The sequence below is a fragment of the Hemiscyllium ocellatum genome, chromosome 5 (genome assembly GCF_020745735.1).
Source record: "Hemiscyllium ocellatum isolate sHemOce1 chromosome 5, sHemOce1.pat.X.cur, whole genome shotgun sequence".
Lineage (NCBI taxonomy): Eukaryota > Metazoa > Chordata > Chondrichthyes > Orectolobiformes > Hemiscylliidae > Hemiscyllium > Hemiscyllium ocellatum.
Genome location: NC_083405.1, coordinates 113,731,105 through 113,751,951, shown reverse-complemented (window position 1 = coordinate 113,751,951; position 20,847 = coordinate 113,731,105). Strand labels below are relative to the sequence as shown.

General features: G+C 41.1%; 1 protein-coding gene across 4 annotated transcripts in view; it reads right to left on the bottom strand.

The window, feature by feature from the left end:
• LOC132815828 (disco-interacting protein 2 homolog C) overlaps positions 1 to 20,847 on the bottom strand; it is a 608,767-nt gene that overhangs the window by 3,155 nt on the left and 584,765 nt on the right. For all 4 annotated transcript variants that reach the window (XM_060825111.1, XM_060825113.1, XM_060825112.1 and 1 more), the window contains 4 exons: positions 12,865 to 12,922; positions 6,228 to 6,302; positions 4,090 to 4,264; positions 3,119 to 3,242 (listed from right to left, as the gene is read on the bottom strand). In XM_060825111.1, the coding sequence (XP_060681094.1) occupies positions 3,119 to 3,242; positions 4,090 to 4,264; positions 6,228 to 6,302; positions 12,865 to 12,922 (432 nt within the window). The remainder of the gene's footprint in view (positions 1 to 3,118; positions 3,243 to 4,089; positions 4,265 to 6,227; positions 6,303 to 12,864; positions 12,923 to 20,847) is intronic.

The following is a 20,847-nucleotide window of genomic DNA, read 5'->3' as shown; positions in this document are numbered from 1 at the left end:
AACTGGGTCACATTTTAACACTGGTCAACAGGTGTGTCTAAGTTGGGAAACCTCAGCAGGTCAGGTGGCTATTGTGGACAGAAAGAGGGTCAATGTTTGAGGCCAGTTTCTGTAGAGAAACAGAAATGTCAGTGTTTTGAAGCCAGTAGGAAGAGGGAGGGTGGCAAGAAAACCAAGAGAGAAGATCACAGTAGGGTGAAGGCCAGAGATGAAAGATTAAAGATTTTGTGATGCGACAGCTCCCAAGAGTGGCAATGGAAGTGATGACGTAACAAAAGTTGTGAGGTATGAACTGCAGCAGGCGACTGACTGTGTGGAGTTTGCACATTCTCCCTGTGTCTGCGTGGGTTTCCTCCAGGTGCTCCGGTTTCCTCCCACAGTCCAAAAATGTGCAGGTTAAGTGAATTGGTCACGCTAAATTGCCCGTAGTGTTACGTGAAGGGGTAGATGTAGGGGTATGGGTCTGGGTGGGTTGCGCTTTGGTGGGTCGGTGTCGACTTGTTGGGCCGAAGGGCCTGTTCCACACTGTAAGTAATCTAATCTAATCTAAAAAAAGGCTTTCTGAACGCAGTGTGACAGGATTTAAAAAACACCAGAACCTAGCAAAACAAAGAAGAAAAAGAAAGACAAAATAAGACAGAGACAGAGGTCTTGCCTTAAAGTAAGTGAACTCAATGTAGAGTCCAGAAAGCTTCAAAGTGGAGTCAAAAAACAGGGTGTTGTTCCTCAAGCCTACAAATACACTTCTTCCTCTTTAGCATTCCCTCATTCACTGTCTCAGTTCACTAGAAATGTCAGATAGCATTTATTCATCATAGACCCAACTACTCTTCCACTCTCATCCCAACAGCAGCAGCCCCATACAGGACCTCGTCTGGAGCCAATGAAAGCCTAGTTTCTGATTATTTTTCTTCATCAAGGTCACCTTAACTACATGTGTTACTAAATTTTTCACCACAATCAGGATGTCATTGCTCTCAACAATATTAATAGTTCTGCTGAACACTCTCAGACTCTCTCACTGCTAATGACCTTCTCATACTTCTAACTTATATATTCAGATCTTCTCTGTTACTACTGTGTTCCATTCAATTCCAAGCACGTCAATCATTTCCAAACATTCCCACCTCTCTCTTAAGGTCCTCAATGCCTAACTTTAAGGCTTCTGGTGACTTTCTTGGTGAAATCTTCCCTTCACATTTCTGTCTTTCACACACTGCATCCTCAATGAGTTCTCCTGCACTTACATTCTCCTTGCTAGCTCTCTTCACTTTTATTAAATTCATTCGCAGGGTTACCCGTTCTACACAAGAACCACTCTCGGTGTAAAAAAGTTACCATTCATATTCTTCTTATATCTTTCTCCCTGATCTTAACAATATGCCCCCTAATTTTGAACTCCCCCACCTTAGGGAAAAGAACCTTGTCATTCACCATACCTATACCTCTCAAGATTATACAAATCATTATAAGGTCACTCCTAATCTCTTACACTCCAGTAAAAAAAAAGTCCCCGTCTTTCCAGCCCAAATCTTCATTGATGTGGCCTCACCAATGCCCTCCCCCATGAAACTCTGCCCACACCTTCCACTGCAGCACACAGACTTTATTAAATCATATATGCAATTTCTCCTCATATATATGTGATAATTCCATTCAATTGCTGCTATTTTTCTTAGCATTACATTTCTTGCTTTTTCTGTCACTGTGAACTTCGCATTTATCACTTATTGTCTAAGTTTGCAATTTCTGACTTAAATCTCCAGGGTTTTATATATTTTCTTTCCCTGCATATAAACGTAAAATGCTTGCTACCTTCAGGTCTAAAGCCCTAAATATAATCCTTATTCTTTGGGTAAAGAACAGATTTTTAAAATTTTTTTATGAAGAAAGAAAAGAGGAAATAGTGAAGATTTGCCTGGCAGTCTCATTAAAATTCTGCATTCATTTAGTTTTATTTAATATGCTGTTTCTTGTACCGAAGTACAGTGAGAAGTGGATAATGTTGCCGCTTTCTGGCGCCATCTTGGATTACTAAATAAATTGTGTAAATAGTAAAATATTGAAAAATTAATATTTAACTGATACACTCCTTTAGCAGGAAGATGAGCCTCACTGTAATCTCAGAAAACTAAACAGCCATTACTGAATAAACTGACTGCAAGAATTAAAATGAATGCAAAAATTATGGATTTTAATCCGGACAAATGTGAGGTGATACATTTTGGAAGTTCAAGTATAAATAGAAATTATACAGTGAATGGCAGAACCCTTAGGAGCACTGATACGTAGAAGGATCTGGATATGCAGGTCCACAGATCACTGAAGGTGACAGTGCAGTTAGATAAGGTGGTAAAACAGACCTATGGCATGCTTGCCTTCATTGGAAGGGGCACTGAGTACAAGGATCAGCAAGTTATGCTGCAGCTTTATAGAACTTCACTGAATATTGTGTGCAATTCTGGTCATTACACTCCCAGAAGGATGCGGGTGATTTGGAGAGGGTACAAAAAAGGTTTACTAGGATGTTGCCTGGTATAGAGGATTTTAGCTATGAAGAATAGTTGGATAGACTGGATTTGTTTTCACTGGAACGCAGGAAGTTGAGGGGCGGCCTGATAGAAGTTTATAAGATTGTGATTGGCATGGATAGAATGAAAAGTATGAGGCTTTTTCCCGGGGTGGAGGGATCAATTACTAGGGGACACAGATTCAGGGTAAGGGAGGTAAAGTTTAGAAGAGATGTACAAAGCAAGTTTTTCACACAAAGGTTGGTGAGTGCACTGCCAGAGAAGGTGGTGGAAACAGACACAATAGCAGCACTCAAGAAGCACCTGGATGAATACATGAATAGGAAGGGAATAGAGGGATACAGGTCCTGTACATGAAGACAGTTTTAGTATGGAAGGGCAAAATGCATCAGCACAGGCTTGGAGGGCCGAAGGGCCTGTTCCCATGTTGTATTGTTCTTTGCTCTTTAAAAATAATCATTAATATCACAACAGAATAATTTGAGTTATGAAATGAAGGAGCTAACTCCATGAGGTACAGAACCATCTTATTCTGCTCAAAACAAGAAAATGTGTGAGAACGGCTCAGCAAGTGTAGCAACACCTACCACTCAGTGATGCTCTTGTGGGAACGAATCACAGATGTTTCAATGTCAATGGGGTGGTATCTCATTCCTCGTAACTCCATTGCTTCATCCAAGGCACCAACAACATACAGTGCATCATGTCGCTCTAACGAAACAGAAATTACACACTTCATCAAAACCCATTTGAATTTCAAATTATGAAAAGGCTCTAACATCGATAACAAAGCTTGTGAGTTTCCTGAATAAAAATGCAAGGTCAGGAAACAGGGAAAGGAGGTATTATTTCTCATCCCCAATAAGAGTCATTGTCAGAAAGGTCTACAGAATGGAAACAGGTCCTTCGGCCAAATTGCCCATGCCACCCAGTTTTCACAATTAATCTAGTGCCATTTAGAGTCATAGGGAAGTGCTGCATGGAAAGAGACCCTCTGGTCCAACCCATCCATACCCACCAGGTATCCTAACCTAATCTAGTCTCATTTACCAACACTAAACCCCTCCCATTCATCTACCCACCCAGATACCTTTTAAATGTTGCAATTGTACCAGCCTCCACCACATCCTCTGGCAGCTTATTCCATACGTGCACTACCCTCTGCTTGAAAAAAATGCCCATTAGTTCTCTTTTATATCTTTCCCCTCTGACCTTAAACCTATGCCCTCTAGTTCTGGACTCCCCCTCCAGAAATGCATTGTCTATCTACCCTATCCATTCCTCTCATGATTTTACAAACCTCTATAAGGTCATCATTTGGTCCATATCTCTCCATACCTATGCAAAACCATGCACCTGTCCAAATGTTTTGTAAGTTACAAAACTGTACTCACTTCCACCACTATCTCAGGCAGCCCATTCCCCAGACATTCATCGCCCTCTGTGTGAAAAAAGTGTCCCCATGGACCCTTGTATGTCTCTCCCTTTGCACCTTAAAAGAGACTTAAAAAGCAAGCTCCAATGCAGTATTACTTGTATTCTGCATTCTCGTTCTTACCTCCATTTGCATCAGTAAGGTCAGTTCGTCTAAGAAATCCCAAGTAACCTGTTCGGGCCCATACGGTTTGCGTGTCTCCAAAGCTCAGGCGTGAGTTAAAGTGGTCGGATTGAAGTGATTCATCTCCATAAATGGTGAAATATCCACTAGCATTATGAGCACTGTGAACCCATATCTGTTCATTCGAAAAAATGACATGAATCACTGCTTTGTCAAAGCTCGACAAAATACTTTACTTTGCAACTGATCATTCAATAACAGCAAGGAAATTCACAGCTAACTGTGAAGTACTTCACCACGTTATACAACTCGGTAAGGATTGAGACACAGCAACAGTGAATAAAATGAAGAACTTTGTAGGAAGTCAATAAACTGCAACCAAGATTAACACAACCATTTATGAAAAATCTGCACGTGAAAGCTGAGTGGAATTGAATGGAGCTTGGTTGCAACAAAAGACAGATCATTAAAAAGACACTTGCAGAGATCAGTAGATCAGTGTTAAATTCAGAGTCTGTCATTTGTGTATTGAATAACATTCTGGATTTCCCCTACCTGTGATATTGATATCATAGTGGGAATTGGAACAATGTCAAGAGAGAGTAAAATAAGAAAGCAAAACCCAAAACAGAGCAGGAGAAACAAGAAGCCAGGGAATAGGAATAGGAAGGGTTTGGAGGGATATGGGCCAGGTGCTGGCAGGTGGGAACTAGATTGGGTTGGGATATCTCGTCGGCATGGACAAAGTTGGACCGAAGGGTCTGTTTCATACTGTACATCTCCATGATTCTATCCATGACCTCATTTCATGATGGAGCAGACTCAATGGACTAAATGGCCGACTTCTGCTCTAATATTGTAAGGAAGTACATTTGAGGAGAAACTAAGATTGTGAGTCATCACATTCAAGTAGACATTTCAGTGTGGAGAGGGAATGTCTCAGGTTTACAGTAATTTTGCACAGGTGTTTATATCCATCTTCGTCCAGAGATCATTCCTCACTATACAATGTAAATGACTGTATTTATAGCTATGGACAAAGGGGGCAGTACTGGGACTTATAAAATGTGTTAGATCAAAAAGCATCAAACTTAATATATATACTTCAACTTTAATCTTCACAGAGCCCTCAGTATAATAAAGCAGAACATCACAAGATTAAAACAGGACCGACACTGAAAAGACATATTTAGGAGGGAGGGAGTCATGTGGACCATCGCTGAATTAAGTGGGCCATTGGCAGGCAGTAGGTGGGGTGAGTGAGTGAATAAGTGAGTGACTAAATGGGGCTTTTGGTCAGCAAATGAGTCATGGTGGTGGTGGGGGGGGGGGGGGGGGGGGGGGGGGGGGGGGGAGAATGGTTCTGAGTGACGGGGGTTGAATGAAGTGAGTGAGTGACCAGGTGAATGGGAGAGATGAGTAAATGTGTAAATGAGTTTGGGTTTGGTTGAATGAGTGACTGAGTTTTAGGCTAGTTGAGTAATTGGGTGGTGAGTTAGTGACTTGAGGGGTTGAGCAAGTGAGAGCCTGGAGGGGGGAGGAAGGGGAGAGTGAGCAAGAGACTAGGCGCAAGTAGTGAATGAGTGAATGCCTAGGAAGTTAGTGCATGAGTGACAGGGATGAAGTGACTGAAGGGATTGAGTGGGGGGACAGTGAGTGATGGGGAGCGAGTGACAGGGGAGTGAATGACAGGGTACAGTTAATGAGGGGGTGAGTGACGGGGGAGTGATTGATGGAGGAGCGAGTTACGGGAGGAGCAAGTGATGGTGAGCGAGTGATGGGGGAGTGAGTGATGGGGGAGCGAGAGAGTGAGGGTTTTGGGAATGGGCAGGTGCATGACTGGAGAGTGAAAGATCAATGGGAGTGAATGAATGGATGGCTTGGGGGACTGTGTGAGAGTGTCTAACTGGGCACTGAAAGTGAGTGACTGAATAAATGACTCAGGATGGGTGAGTAAAGAAGTAGTGGGTGGTAAGTGGGCGAATGGAGGTAGATGCAAGACTTGGCGGAGGGGGATCGCATGGTCAAGTGAGTGAAGGGCTGTTGTGGGAGGGGATATGGATCAATGTGTGTTTGAAACAATCAAAAGGAAGAATGGGCAGGGTTTATAAACTGAAGAATCATTGTCTATGATTTACCTCTCCAAGGTGCGAGTCACCCAGTGGCCCTTTTGTTTCAGGATTGGCAATGATTATCCTCACTCCAGGAAGGATCTGTTGAGGCAATAAACAATGATTCAATATCAACAAGTGCAAAGCAAGATTATTTCAGAGTATGAATTTATCATGGCCACAACTGTACATACAATAAAGATGTACCAGAATTATGTGGAGCTTTGGAACTGTTTTGATTGGCACAAGAGCTAAGTTAGATCAATCAGTTGTTTACAAAATAATGCCTAGTTGTGTAAGGGTAAACTGTGGAAGATTCTTCCATGGGATTGGTGAATTGGTAACACGTGCATTGATTCAATGCACCCCGGAGGCTTCCTGCCTCTATTCCTGATGAAGGACTTTTGCCCGAAACATCGATTTTCCTGCTCCTCGGATGCTGCCTGACCTGCTGTGCTTTTCCAGCACTACTCTAATCCAGAATTCAAACTTCTGATGTTGCACAGTTAGACCACATGAGGGAGATTTTAAAGGATAAAGAGAGGGATTCCCTAACTCTCTCTGCCTTAGACTTATCTTAAATTTGTTGCATTTCTTTAATATGTGGACTATCCTTGATTAATCCTTCCCTCGATAAGTAGAGATTAATTCTGCTCCTCGGAATGTTTTCTAATAGATTTCCCTCCCGCAAATGTTAGACTCACTGGCCTGTAGATTCCTGCTTTAGCCCCGCCACTTTTCTTCAATAATGGTACCACATGAGCTGTCCCCCAGTCCTCTGGCACCTCTCCTATAGTGAGGAGGCATTTGAAAATTAATATTAAAGTCCCTGTTACCTCCTTGGATACATGTCATCTGGGCCTGGGGAAGCCTTCTCTTTTAAGGCTGCTGAAACTACGAATACCTCCTCCCTCTCATGCTGATTGGTTAATATGTATCACTGCTCCTCCCCACCCCCCTGATTTCCATATCGACATTGTACCTGTATTCACTATAGGGAAGGACAAAGTATGTATTTAAAACCCCACTTACATTGTTACAGATTGCCACTTCAAGGAAAAAGCTTTGATTGTGTAGATATTAAACTTTTGAGGTGGCAAAATTTTATTTAAAATGGAGAAGTATACAACTTAATTTTGATGGATAAGTTAAATAGTCGTGATGACTTCATGGGGGAAATGGTGGCTAGTAATCCAAAGATCCACCCTGACAATGCTAACAACCAGAGTTTGAAACCCACATAGGGCAGAAGGTGAAATTTGAACTCAAGTAATAAACCTGTAATGGAGAAGAAAGGTATCCTAAGAGTAAAAACTGAAACAACTGCGGATGCTGAAAATCAGAAATAAAAACAGAAGTTGGTGTAAAAGCTCAGCGGGTCTGGCAGCAACAGTGAAGAGAAATCAGAGTTAATGTTTCAGCTCCGCTTCTGTTCTGGAAGAATGAACTTACTTATTAAGATAAGAGCCCAAGGTGTTGGAGGTAGGACAAAAGCATGGACATTTCCTATCCTTTGGGTCCAGTGACCCTTTCTACCTGTCCTAGTTTTGTTATTGCCCCTTTCTCTTTTGTTCTTTTCCATTTCATTCACGGGGTGTATAATTTGTTGGTTGGGCCAGTATTTATTGCTTAATCTAGTTCCCTTTGAGTGGTGATGGCCAGCTGCTTTGTTTGGACCACTGGAGTCCATTTGGTGTAGGTACACCTGCAATGCTGTCAGGGAAAGAATTCCAGGGCTTTGACCCAGTGACCCTGAAGGAATAGCGATACATTTCCAAAACAGCATAGTGACTGGCTTGGAGGGAATTTGCAGTTCTGGTGTTCCCATGTATCTGCTGCCTTTATCTCTCCAGAAGGTAGTGATCATGGGTTTGCAAGGTGCCATCTAAGGAGCCTTTGTGAATTTCTACAATGCATTCTAGTAGATGATACACAGCACTGTTACTGAGCATTGGTAGTAGAGGAAGTGCATGTGGTACCAATCAAGTGGGCTACTTTGTCCTGGATCATGTCAAGGTTCTTGAATATTGTTGGAGCTGCATTCATTCAGGCAAGTGGTGAGTATTCCACCGTACTTCTGGCTTGCAGATGGTGAATGGGCTTTGGGAAGTCAGGAGGTGAGTTACTTGGTGTAGTATTCCTTGCTTCTGACCTTTCTTGTAACCAGTGTATTTATATGGCTGGTCAAGTTGCGCTTCTGGGCAATGGTCACCCCTGGATGTTGATAGTGAAGAATTCTGTGATGGTAATATCACTGAGTGTCAGAGAGTGATGGTTAAATTCTGTTTTGTGGGAAATAGTCATTGCCTGGTACTAGTGTGGTGCAAATGTTACTGCCTCTTGTCAGATCAAGCTTGGATATTAAATAGGTCCTGCTTTTTTTGAACTACTTCAGGTTTCACGAGGGCTAATCATTTGGGACTGAGATAAGGATTGTGAATGGTGTTGAACATTGTGCAATCATTAGCCACTTCTGATGTCATGACGGAGGAATGTTCATTGATGAAGCAGCTGAAATTGATTGGGCCTAGGATATTACTCTAAGGAACTCCTACAGAGATTCCCTGGGGCTGAGATCATTCGCCTCCAACAACCATCACCACTTTCCTTTATGCTCGGTATGCCTCCAGACATTGGAGAATTTTCTTCCCAATTCCCATTGATTCTAATTTTGCAAGTGCTCCTAAATGCCACACAGTTGAATACAGCCTTGATGTCAAGGACTATCACTCTCACCCCATCTCTGGAATTCAGCACTTTTGTCCATGTTTAAACCACAGCTGTAATGAGACCAGGAACTCAGAGGCCCTGACAGAACCCACTGAGCAGGTTATTGCTGAACAGGTTCTGCTTGAACGCACTGTTGAGGACACCTCCATCAGTTTACAAATGATCAAGAATAGAATAATAGGGTGATAACTGGCAAGGTTTGATTTGTCCAGCTGTGTGTGTACAGGACATACCTGGGCAGTTTTCCACTCTTACTGATACTGGCATGGACAGATGCATCTGCTGCAGGTGGGTTTCAAAGCAGAGTTCCCAGAATATTGCATTATTCTGGGTCTCTGGGTTACGGCTCCACTTGCAGTAGTCTTATGCCGTCGTTGTCCCACTCTGTTACTCTTACTCAGGATTGACCAATGTTGTTTCCAACTGTCATTCTAAACCTTACGATGACTGTCCCCTTTTTATGTTTGCCCACTGTCACTTGATTTACTTGGCCCATCTCATTCCCAAGAAGTGGGGACTGGGCACATACTATTGTAGAAATGCTTGTCCCTCACTGCCCCTTTATCACTATTCTGGTAACCACTAATTATAAATACTCTCTGATGTTTCCACCTCTCTGCTATCGTCTTCAAATTTGTTCCTCCTTTTAGCTGGTGATCTACATATTGCAGTGAGCAATTTAATTGGACCCTTCTTATTGCTTAGCTCTGGTCTAATCAATTCTGTGCTTGAACCCTCTAAGGTGCTGTCTTTCTCTGCACTCTTTAACCAAAAATATCACTCCATCTTTACTTTCTTAGATTTTTCTGAAGACACCGGGACCAGGAATATCTAATATCTCAATTAGTCCATCCTAGAGCCAGTTCTCCATTATTGTCCCAACATCACAACTCCATAAGTAGTCTGCGCTTGTATTTTTTCAGTCTTATGAACCATACTCTGTGCATTCATGTACATGCAATGTAACCCTGATTTCGACTTGTTAAACTTTCCTCCATACTCCGACTGCAACTATTAGCTTGCTAACTTCTACTTGAGAGCTATCTCCTTCATTTCTTGCACCCTGAGATTACTTTCTAATATTCTATTCTGGCTCCCAAATTAGAATTAATATCAGCAGAAAAAAACTATTAAAAACTCAATAGACTGAAGTCCAACAAATCTGATCCAATCCCTATTTCCTTCGATTCTCAACAATGATTGTTACAGAGGCAGTGGGTGCAGTGGGTATGATCTCCCAAAAGTTTGAAAATCAGCAAATCTAACACAGATATGAGGGAAAGAGCAAGTAGGGAACTACAGATCCATTACCCTGTTATAAGTTCACTAAGGAACTTTGAACAATGCACTGAGAAGAACGTAGTATGATTACAACAAAGCAACATTGCATTATGAAAGGGAATTCCTGTCTGACAAATGTATTGGCATTGTTTTGAGGATATTGGGGGAAGGTGATGCATTATCACTGGACTGGTAATCCAGAGACCCCGATGGCAGATGGTGGAATTTGTATTGAATAAAAAATATCGGGAATTTACAGTCTAATGAAGACCATGAATCCACTGTCAATTGCTGGAAAAACCAATCTGCTAAAAACAAATGTTCTGCCATCCTTACCCGGTCTGGCCTAAATGAGACTCCTGACCCATAGCAATCTGGTTGATTCTTAACTTCCCTTTGGGCAATAAATACTGGCCTAGCCAGTGATGCCCATATCTCATGAATGAATCAAAAATAATGACTCATCGAATCAGTAACAAGGCACTGGAAGACATGATATACATTTGTTGGTGAGTTTTGAGAAGATTTGTAACTCAGGTTGAGGTTCTGGATGCAAGTTTACTCATTGAACTGGAAGGTTCGTTTTCAGATGTTTCATCACCATATTAGGTAACATCATCAGCGAGCCTCCAATAAAACATTGGAGGATATGGCCCGCTTTTTATTAATGTGTTTAGGTTACCTTGGGTTGGTGATGTCACTTCCTGCGGTGATATCTTTTCCTGTTCTTTTTCTCAGGGGATTGTAAATGGGATCTAAGTCAATTTTGTATTGAGAGTGTTCTGGCTGGAGTACCATGCTTCTGTGAATTCTTGTTTGTGTCTCTGTTTGGCTTGTCCTAGTATGGTTCCACTGGAACTCTATCAACAAACACATTGACTTGGATCCTATTTACCACCCTGAGTGCTTCACCGGAGGATCACTGATTATGTTACCTAGTATGGCGACGAAACGTCTGAAAACAAAACTTTCCAGCTTAGTGAGCAAACGTACATCTATATACATTTGTTTCCAAAAGGCATTTATTAAGGTTATATAAAAATGCACAAAATAAGTGTTTATGGATATATTAGCATGGATAGAGGCTTGTTTAATGGATAATAAACAGATAGGAGGGATAAATGGAGCATTTTCAAATTGAAGAGGCTGTGACTATTGAAAGTGTCACAACAGTTGTTGCTGAAGCCTTAACTATTTGCTATTCTATATCAATGATTCCAGTGACAAACCAGAGAATAATATAACCAAGTTTGCTTTGGGCAGAAAATTAGATGGGAATACAATCTGTAAGGGGGACATGGAGAAGTTGCAAAGAGATCATGTTTAATGAATTGCCAAGATGGCAGATGAAGCATAACTCCAGAATGTATGACGTTATTACTTTTGAAGTATAGAAAAGTACAAGTTTTAGCTTAAAATGCATGAAACTTGTAAACGCTGATGGTCAAACAGACTTGAGTGTACTTGTACAAGGAGCACAATAAGCTCACATACAGGTCCAGCAAGCAAGGAGGAAAGCAAATAGCACTCCGAAGGGATTGGATTACAGGAATAAAAAAGTCTTGCTACAACTCGACAGAGCTACGGCAAGACAATGCCTGAAATACAATGCTCAATTTTGATCTCTTTATTTAAGGAAAGTTATAAGTTTATTGGAAGCAGTAAACACTGATTAGATAGGCCCTCAAAAAGGAGAGGGTTGTTTTATGATGAGAAATTGAAAAAAAATTGGTCTTTTATTCTCTAGAGTACATTACAACACCACACAAGTGGGAGAAAATATGACTCGCACATTCAAAGCCAATAAATAATGAAAACAGGTTGTTGGTGTTCCACACTGAGGCCATTGGAAGACTGCTTAGAGAAGCTGCCAAAAATACTTCTTTCAGCCCCAGCTAAACCTAGCCAAAGCTGATTGAGTGAAGGTTGGTCTGCCAACAGCATCAGTTTCACATGACATCAATTTGTAGTAATGTCAATTCAGTCTGTCATGGTTAAGAATAAACAGCAGAAAAGGGGCCCTCTTCTGGTACGGTGATAATGTCTCTCTCTCTGAGCCAAGAGATCCAGATTCAAGTCCCACCTGTACCAGAGGCATGTCATTATATCTCTGCCTGGACAGACTGATTGGAAAAATAAACTGTTTCAATGATTGATGAGTGAATGCACTGCTATTCCCTTTCTTATTACCAGAAAACAGCAGAAAAGGGACGTCATGTGCTGCAGTGGTAGTGTCCCTAACACTGAACCAGGAGGCCTGGATTCAAGTTTCACCTGTTCCAGAGAAGTGCAAGAACATCTCTGGCCACGTTTGATTAGAAAATATCTAAACTGCAGCAAATAATTTGAATTGGTGATCTCGCAGATAAAGCGGATCAATATTCTAAATGTTTAAGAGGTGCACAAACGAGTGTTTGCCTCATTCAGGGTCTTTACTTTTCAGGTTTATCTCCACCATACTTAATCCCGGAAGGTTTATAAACCAATGAAAGTTGCAAGCTGTCAAATATTTTATTCCTCCTGTGGATACATTCTTCAACTTGGTGAGAATAAATTTTAATAAATTGTTGCAATAAAAAGCACAAAACTGAAAGTAGACATTAAATATTTGACTTTTGATCTTCAGTTTAACATTGCAGATTGTGCTACTCACTTTGCCAGACTCCATTAGTGGCAGACTGTGAGGAGATCCTCTTTCCACTAAACGGACCCTGTAAGCAAATAAGGGGTTAAAAATCAATGTCTTGTTTGTCCTAAATAGCTATGCCCATGTTTTACCACACTTTAACCCATCAGAAATACATTCAACATTGTTTATAAAGGTTTCCTGAAAAGATGGAATAGAATTAGGATTAGCTTTATTGTCACATGTACTCAGGAGAGTAAAGTGAAAAGCTGACATGTCACCACTCACAATGCCATCTTAGATGCAAAGGTACCCAGGTATGGATTCTTGAGCACAAACATTTACAGAAATAAAATAGAAAGTTTAGCATTACAGATCTTCAGAAGTGCAAAATTATAGTAACAAATTAAAAGAAAAGAAATACAAAGTTCAGAATAACAGTCCTTCCACTATAACATAATAAAAAAAAATTGTCTTAAATTCTCTTTTTTAAACCTAAGTCCAGCTTAGTCCATTTCATGACTCGGGGCTTGAGGACCCAATCCCTTTGTTGGAATCCTGGACCCGATCCCCACGATGCTGAAGAAAACAAACGTTCAGATAATCTATTTTAAATCAGTATCAGGAAAAGCAACTAAAGAAAACTAAAGCTCTTCAGTTATTTATCAACCTCCATGTTGCCTTTTATCACATCAAATTTCCCATTTTTTCTAATACTTTGGTATGTAATCATGCAAGATCCATTCTTATAAAACTGCTTCAGAGTTAATCATTCTTTTCAAGATAACTAATCAGTCAGTAATACAACAGCCAGCTATAAACCAAAGTTGACTATTTAGTGTCCTCATTTTCTAATTAGAAATTAAAAAGAAATAATTACATTTTTAAAAAAATAATAAATGTAAATAGCAAATAACCTATCAGCTGTTGGGAACTAATTTGAAAATCCTAATCTGCCCCACCTACTCACCGTACCCAGTTATATTTTTAATTGATTACACCATCATTCAATTTGGGGTTCTGCACTAAATTACAACTCAGACTTTCATACTGAGAATGGCACAAGTTACTCAAGCCTAAAACCTAAATGCAACCACCTTTATGGTGAAGCTGTAATTTTCAGAGCACATTTAAATCAAGTATTTTGTCCGGTTAAATATACTGTGCAATTGTTTGCCTTTAAGCATTAAGAGAGGGTGGTGTGTGTATGGAATGACCTGTCAGAGGAGGTGGTGGAGGCTGGTACAATTACAGCATTTAAAAGGCATCTGGATGGATATATGAATAGGAAGAGTTTAGAGGGATATGGGATAAGATTAGGTTAGGAAATCTGGCCAGGATGGACAAGTTGGACCAAATAGTCTGTTTCCGTGCTGTACATCTCTATGACTCTGTAACTACACCTCAGTCAGACTCTGTGCACTGGCAAACATCAATAACAATTCTTTGTTCTGCAGTGATCTATACAATTTAAGTAGCAGAGATTATTTAAAACCTTGCTCCCCACACTGCACAGTTCAGTTAATTGACTTATTGCACCTCCCCTAGAGCAAGCCTGTCTGTTTGTTTTGTATTGATCTTTACAGTGCAGTCTGGCTGGATGTGATCAAATACACAACATAACTTTATTCATTTTCATACTTCCAAGTATTGTCACACATTCACCTCTACCTGAAAATCCATTGTTCCTCAAGTTCCTTAAGGTTTTGGTGCAATCCACTGTAATACCCATTGCAACCTGTCCCATTGCCTGTATGTTTTTCAGCAGTCTGCTACCCAATTTCCAAATGGTTTTCTTCCAATCAAATCTATAATTTTCATTTTTCTTTGCAGCTATTCCCTGGCTTTCCAAGTTTCCCTACATTCTGTCACCCACATTTCTCTGTATTCTTTTCTTTGGCTGGCCAATGTTTTTACACAGTCCACTCCTAGATCCCTCAAATTTCACTACAGTTGAGTTATATTGTTAGGATTATATGTTAAAGGCATACAGATGTATATCTGGGGCGCCGCATTTACTTGTAGTTAAATGTTGATCAAAAATGTTTACAACCAATCTGCATTTCTGCCATATTATAGGAAAGATGTGAATGCACTAGAAACAGCGTAGGTGTGACTTACAAGAATTGAACCAGGAATGAGAACCATCAGTTATAAGAAAAGATTGAGGGAGTTGGGATTATTCCCCTTTGCGAGGAGATTGGGTAGAGGTTTTCAAAATTATGAGCATGCTGGATAGAGTACATATGGAGGCAGCAGTTTCCACTCAAAGAAATAAGAACAAGACAGCATAGATTTAAAATGATATGCAGAAGAGAACAAACTGTTTCATACAGAAAGTAGTTATGGTATAGAATGTACTGTCTGGGAGAGTGGACAGGTTCAATTAAGACATTCAAGAAGACATTGTGTGATTATGTGGATAGAGTGAGTTACAAAGGCATGGGGAAAATACAGGAGGTTGGCATCAGGTAATGATGCTCATTTTAAAGACCCAGTGCAGTCAGGATGGGCTGAATGGCCTTCTGTGCTCTAACAATTCTGCAAGGGTATCAGTCCAGTAACTATATGCAGAGTTGCAAATAATACATTCAGGGAAGCTCAAGCATTCTGAGCCAAAACTGTGAATATTTTAAACTTCTGAGAACCAGAAGACACAACATGGGCTCAGCAGGTGTTGGTGAGTAAGCAAAATATTTCAGACAGATTTAATGTTGAATTAGATTGAGAGAAAAAATACAACCCGAATTAGTGCCAGAAAGAGCAAGAAAACAGAGTGAATCATGAGAAAAACCAAACGAAGGCTGGTGGAACAATTAATGCACAGTTATAGAATGAGGAACCTGTTGAAAGTTGGAGAGGTATTTGAGAAGTTTAAGCAGAAATGCAGATTGGCATTCCATAGCTTTCTAAAAGACAGCTGTGAAAAAAGAAAAGCACTAGCTGCATTCTTTGTGGGCAGGCGAGAAAGGGTTAAATATGTTTAATAGCTGGAAGGTGACCAAGGAAAACAATAACCCAAAATGCTTTTTGAAAACTTCAGCATTTATCTCTCACCAAAGTCAAATCATCAGATTCACAGGTTTGAGCTGTAGGGAGAGAATGAATAGACTGGGGCTGTTTTCCCTGGAGCGTTGGAGGCTGAGGGGTGACCTTGTAAAGGTTTTTAAAATCATGAAGGGCATGGATAGGATAAATATACAAAGTTTTTCCCTGGGGTGGGGGAGTCCAGATCAACAGGGTATAGGGTTAGGGTGAGAGGGGAAAAACTTAAAAGGGACCTAAGGGGCAACCTTTTCATGCAGAGGGTGGGGCGTGTATGGAATAAGCTGCGAGAGGAAGTGGTGGAGTCGGGTACAATTACAATCTTTAAAAGACATCTGGATGGGTATATGAATAGGATGGATTTAGAGAGATATGAGCTAAGTGCTGGCAAATGGGACTAGATTAGGTTGGGAAATCGAGTTAGACCGAAAGGTCTGTTTTCATGCTGTACATCTCTATGACCCTGTATGAATTTCAAAACCTGAGGCAAAGCCAGGTGAATCTGTTGGCAATTTCTTTATCAGACTGTAAAGTGCAGCTAGGAAATGCAAATTTAAGGAGACAGATGAATGACTGATAGATCAGCTCATTTGGAGCTACATGCACAGAGTTTAAAAAATGATATGATTGAAAAGGACAAACTCTTATTATCATTGTAGACAATGCTGGAGCACACAAAGCTCTGAACAGACAGATGTGGACAGTGACTACTCTAAAATTACCTTCAGTTTAATCACAAGAAAGGGAGGAGGATTGCAATGAAAATCCAAGGAAAGAATGCACATCAGATAGAGAAAAAGATGTGCAAGAGCTGTGGATGGCCATCACAGGCAGATGACATGTCTGGTACATGGATCAAACTATAGTGCTAGTGGAATGTCCAATTACGGGGAAAAGACTTGCCGAGCAAGGGAAAAATAGATGGTAATTGAGTTATCAGAGCCAGATAACAGGACAAATGAAAAGAAGACAAAACCAAAACATCCAAAGCTGACAATGAATTTGAGAACACGATAGGCACAGGAAGCATACCTCACAAAATGTCTGAATACAGTGGCTCCCAGAGGAAATAAAATCCTACAACTCTTCACATCAGAACGGAGCCGAGAAATAATTCCCCAGAAAAATCTGAAACTTGAAACGCAGCATTATTCTGCCTGGACTGCAACAGAAGATATTTCCTAAAAATTTGAACAAAAACTGTCCTCGAGCAAAGTGCTCTGAAAGTGAGTAACATCATGCTAACCATCTACAGGAATAGTTGAATAGAAGACTGGAGGATAGCAAATGGTGTCCCCTTGTTCAAGATGGGAAGTAGAGACAACCCTGGTAATTATAGGCCAGTGAGCCTTACTTTGGTTATGGGTAAAGTGTTGGAAAAGATTATAAGAGAGAGAATTTATAATCATCTCGATAGGAATAAGTTGATTAGGGATAGTCAGCATGGTTTTGTGAAGGGTAGGTCTTGCCTCACTAACCTTATTGAGTTCTTTGAGATGGTGACCAAACAGGTGGATGAGGTTAAAGCAGTTGATGTGGCGTATATGGATTTCACTAAGGCGTTTGATAAGGTTTCCCCATAATAGGCTATTGCACAAAGTACAGAAGCATGGGATTGAGGGTGATTTAGCAGTTTGGATCAGAAATTGGTTAGCTGAAAAAAGACAGAGGATGGTGGTTGATGGGAAATGTTCATCCTGGAGTTCAGTTACTAATGGTGTACAGCAAGGATCTGTTTAGGGCCCACCGCTCTTTGTCATTTTTGTAAATGATGTAGATGAGGACGTAGAAGGATGGGTTAGTAAAGTTGTGGATAGTATTAAGGTCGGTGGAGTTGTGGATAGTGCTGAAGGATGTTGCAGGTTACAGATGGATATAGATAAGCTGCAGAGCTGGGCTGAGAGGTGGCAAATGGAGTTTGATGCAGAAAAGTGTGAGGTGATTCACTTTGAAAGGAGCAACAGGAATAAAGAGTACTGGGCCAATGGTAAGATTCTTGGTAATGTAGATGAGCAGAGAGATCTCGGTGTCCATGTACATAGATCCATGAAAGTTTCCACGCAGGTTGATAGGCATACAGTGTGTTAGCTTCTACTGGTAGAAGAATTGAGTTTCAGAGCCATGAGGTCATGTTACAGCTGTACAAAACTCTGGTCCGGCCACACTTGGGGTATTGCATTCAGTTCAGGTCACCACTTAATACGAAGGATGTGGAAGCTTTGGAAAGGGTTCAGAGGAGATTTACCAGGATGTTGCCTGGTATGGAGGGAAGGTCTTATGAGGAAAGGCTGAGGGACTTGAGGCTGTTTTTGTTAGAGAGAAGAAAATTGAGAGGTGACTTAATTGAGACATGTAAGATAATCAGAAGGTTAGATAGGGTGGACAGTGAGAGCCTTTTTCCTCAGATAGAGATAGCTGGCATGAGGGGATAAAGCTTTAAATTGAGGGGTGAGAGATATAGGATAGATGCCAGAGTAGTTTCTTTACTCCGAGAGTAGTAAGGGCATGGAACACACTGCCTGCAACAGTAGTAGACTTGCCAATTTTAAAGGCATTTAAATGGTCATTGGATAAACAACTGGATGAAAATGGAATAGTGTAGGATAGATATGCTTTAGATTGGTTCCACAGGTTGGCACAACAACTGCACAGTAATGTTCTGTGTTCTAAATCCATACACGTAATATGAGATTTGTCAGATAAGAACAATACAAAGGAAAATATGAACAAACAGAAATAGCTGGGACAACTCAACAGGTCTGGTAAGATGTAAGATGAAATCAGAGTTAACATTTCAGATCCAGTGACTCTTAGAGTCAGAGTTCTACACCCTTTGGCTCAAACTGGTCCATACTGACCAAAATGTCTATCAGTGCTAACCCCGTTTCCCTGCACTTATACATAGAGTCCTATTATAGAATCATAGCGTCCTGGAGTCATAGAGCCATAGGCTCTTTTTCAGAACTGGTTGCGGCTAGGAAAAGGTTTGGCTGATGTGCTGAAAATGGGATGGGATTTGGGGTGGGGGTGGAAAGGAGTAATCAATAGATGGAGATGGAGCCCAGGGAAAGAGAAGAACAGTTGAGCAGAGAAACTGGGGCAATCAAAGCTGTTAAAGGGGACCAGTCCATGCAAAGACAAGGCCTGATGTGTGGGGTAAGGACACAGGAGAAGGTGGTCAGGCCCTAAAATTATTGAACTTCAGATTGAGTCCTGAAGGCTGTAGAGTTCCCAAGTGGAAAATGTTCTTACAGGTTATGTTGAACTTTGCTAGAGCACCTAGTCTACACATTCCTGAAGACTATGGGCAATTTACCTTGGCCAATTCACCTAACCTGCACATCTTTGGACAGTGGGACAAGACTAGAGCACTTACAGGAAACCCATGCAGACACCAGGAGAATGTGCGAAATCCACACATTCGCATGAGGCTGGAATTGAACCCAGGTCCCTGGTTCTGTGAGGCAGAAGTGCTAACCGCTGAGCCACTGTGCTGCCCATATCCTTGTTTCCTTGTCTTGATTCAGTGCATGGGTTCTTTCATATCTTATGTATCAGATAAAAGGCAAGTGCAGAAGAGCTGATGAAAGAAGATGTTGAGTATTGTGGTTGAGTCCCACAAGAGGAGTTTTAGTAATTTCCAAGTAGTATGTGAAGAGGCAACTCTGCCATATCACAACAGAGAGAAAACTGTCATTCTACAGTACATATTTCTACAAAATGGCTGTGGGCAGCCTTGTGATATGAGGAGAAATCAATAATATTCACACCCAAAGGGCGGCAGGTTGGCTCAGTGGCTAGCACTGCTGCCTCACAGCACCAAGGATCCAGGTTCGATTCCACCCTCGAGCGACTGTCTGTGTGGAGTTTGCATGATCACCCCCCCCTGTCAGCGTGGGTTTCCTCTGGGCACCTTGTTTTCCTCCCATAGTCCAAAGGTGAGCAAGTTAGGTGGATTGGCCATGCTAAATTTCCCACAGTGTCCAGGGAAGTGCAGGTTAAGTGGATTAGCCATGAGCCATGGATAGGGTCAGGGCAAGTGGGTCTGGTTGTGGTGCTCTTCAGAGGGTCAGTGTGGACTCAATAGGCCAATGGCCTGCTTCCACACTGTTGGGACTCTATGATTCAAAGCTCTAACATTAGCTGAGATTAGATATGCCAACATAAAAAGAGCTTTGGCAGTAGTGTATGGATATGAAAAATATTTATCTCTATGGGAGAATGTTCATATTAGGGAGTGATCATCATCCATTGAAGCAGATCTACAAGAAACATTCACATTCAGCATCAGCAGACTGCAATGTTACTCTTGAAGCCTCAGAGTTCCAATTCCACTTTGAAATAAAGTCAGGAAAAGAAATGATGCTGATAGATCCTCTATCTCAGTGGTTGTCACAGAAGAAGGGTAGATAAAGATAAAAGATAAATTGCTTCCATTGGTTGGGGATTCTAGAACTAAGGCCAGAGTCTGAGAATTAGGACCAGACCATTCAGGAGAGATGTTAGGAAGCACTTCCACACAGAAAGGGTGGTAGAGGTTTGGAACTCTCTTCCACAAACAGCAGTGGATGCTAGTTCAGTTGTTAATTTTAAATCTGAGATAGATACACTTTTGCTAAGCAAATGCATTAAGGGATATGGGCCAAAGGTAGGTATATGAAGTCAGGTCATAGTTCAGCCATGATGTCATTTAGTGGTGGGACAGGCTCAAAGGGCTGAATGGCCTGCTCCTGTTGCTATGTTCCTACAAGAAACAAGCAATAGAGGATCGAGGTATACAGGTCCATCAGCATTGAAATGTAATACCCCAAAACAGAGTTAAGTAAGAAAATGAGACCCAACAAAGTTGAATAGTTATAGATGCTTTCACAGCAAATAATCCAGTGCAGTGTTGGATTCCATACACTGTAACAGGTGGGGCAGGTGATGTTTGAGGCGAGTAGAATGCTTTTAGATTTCGTACAA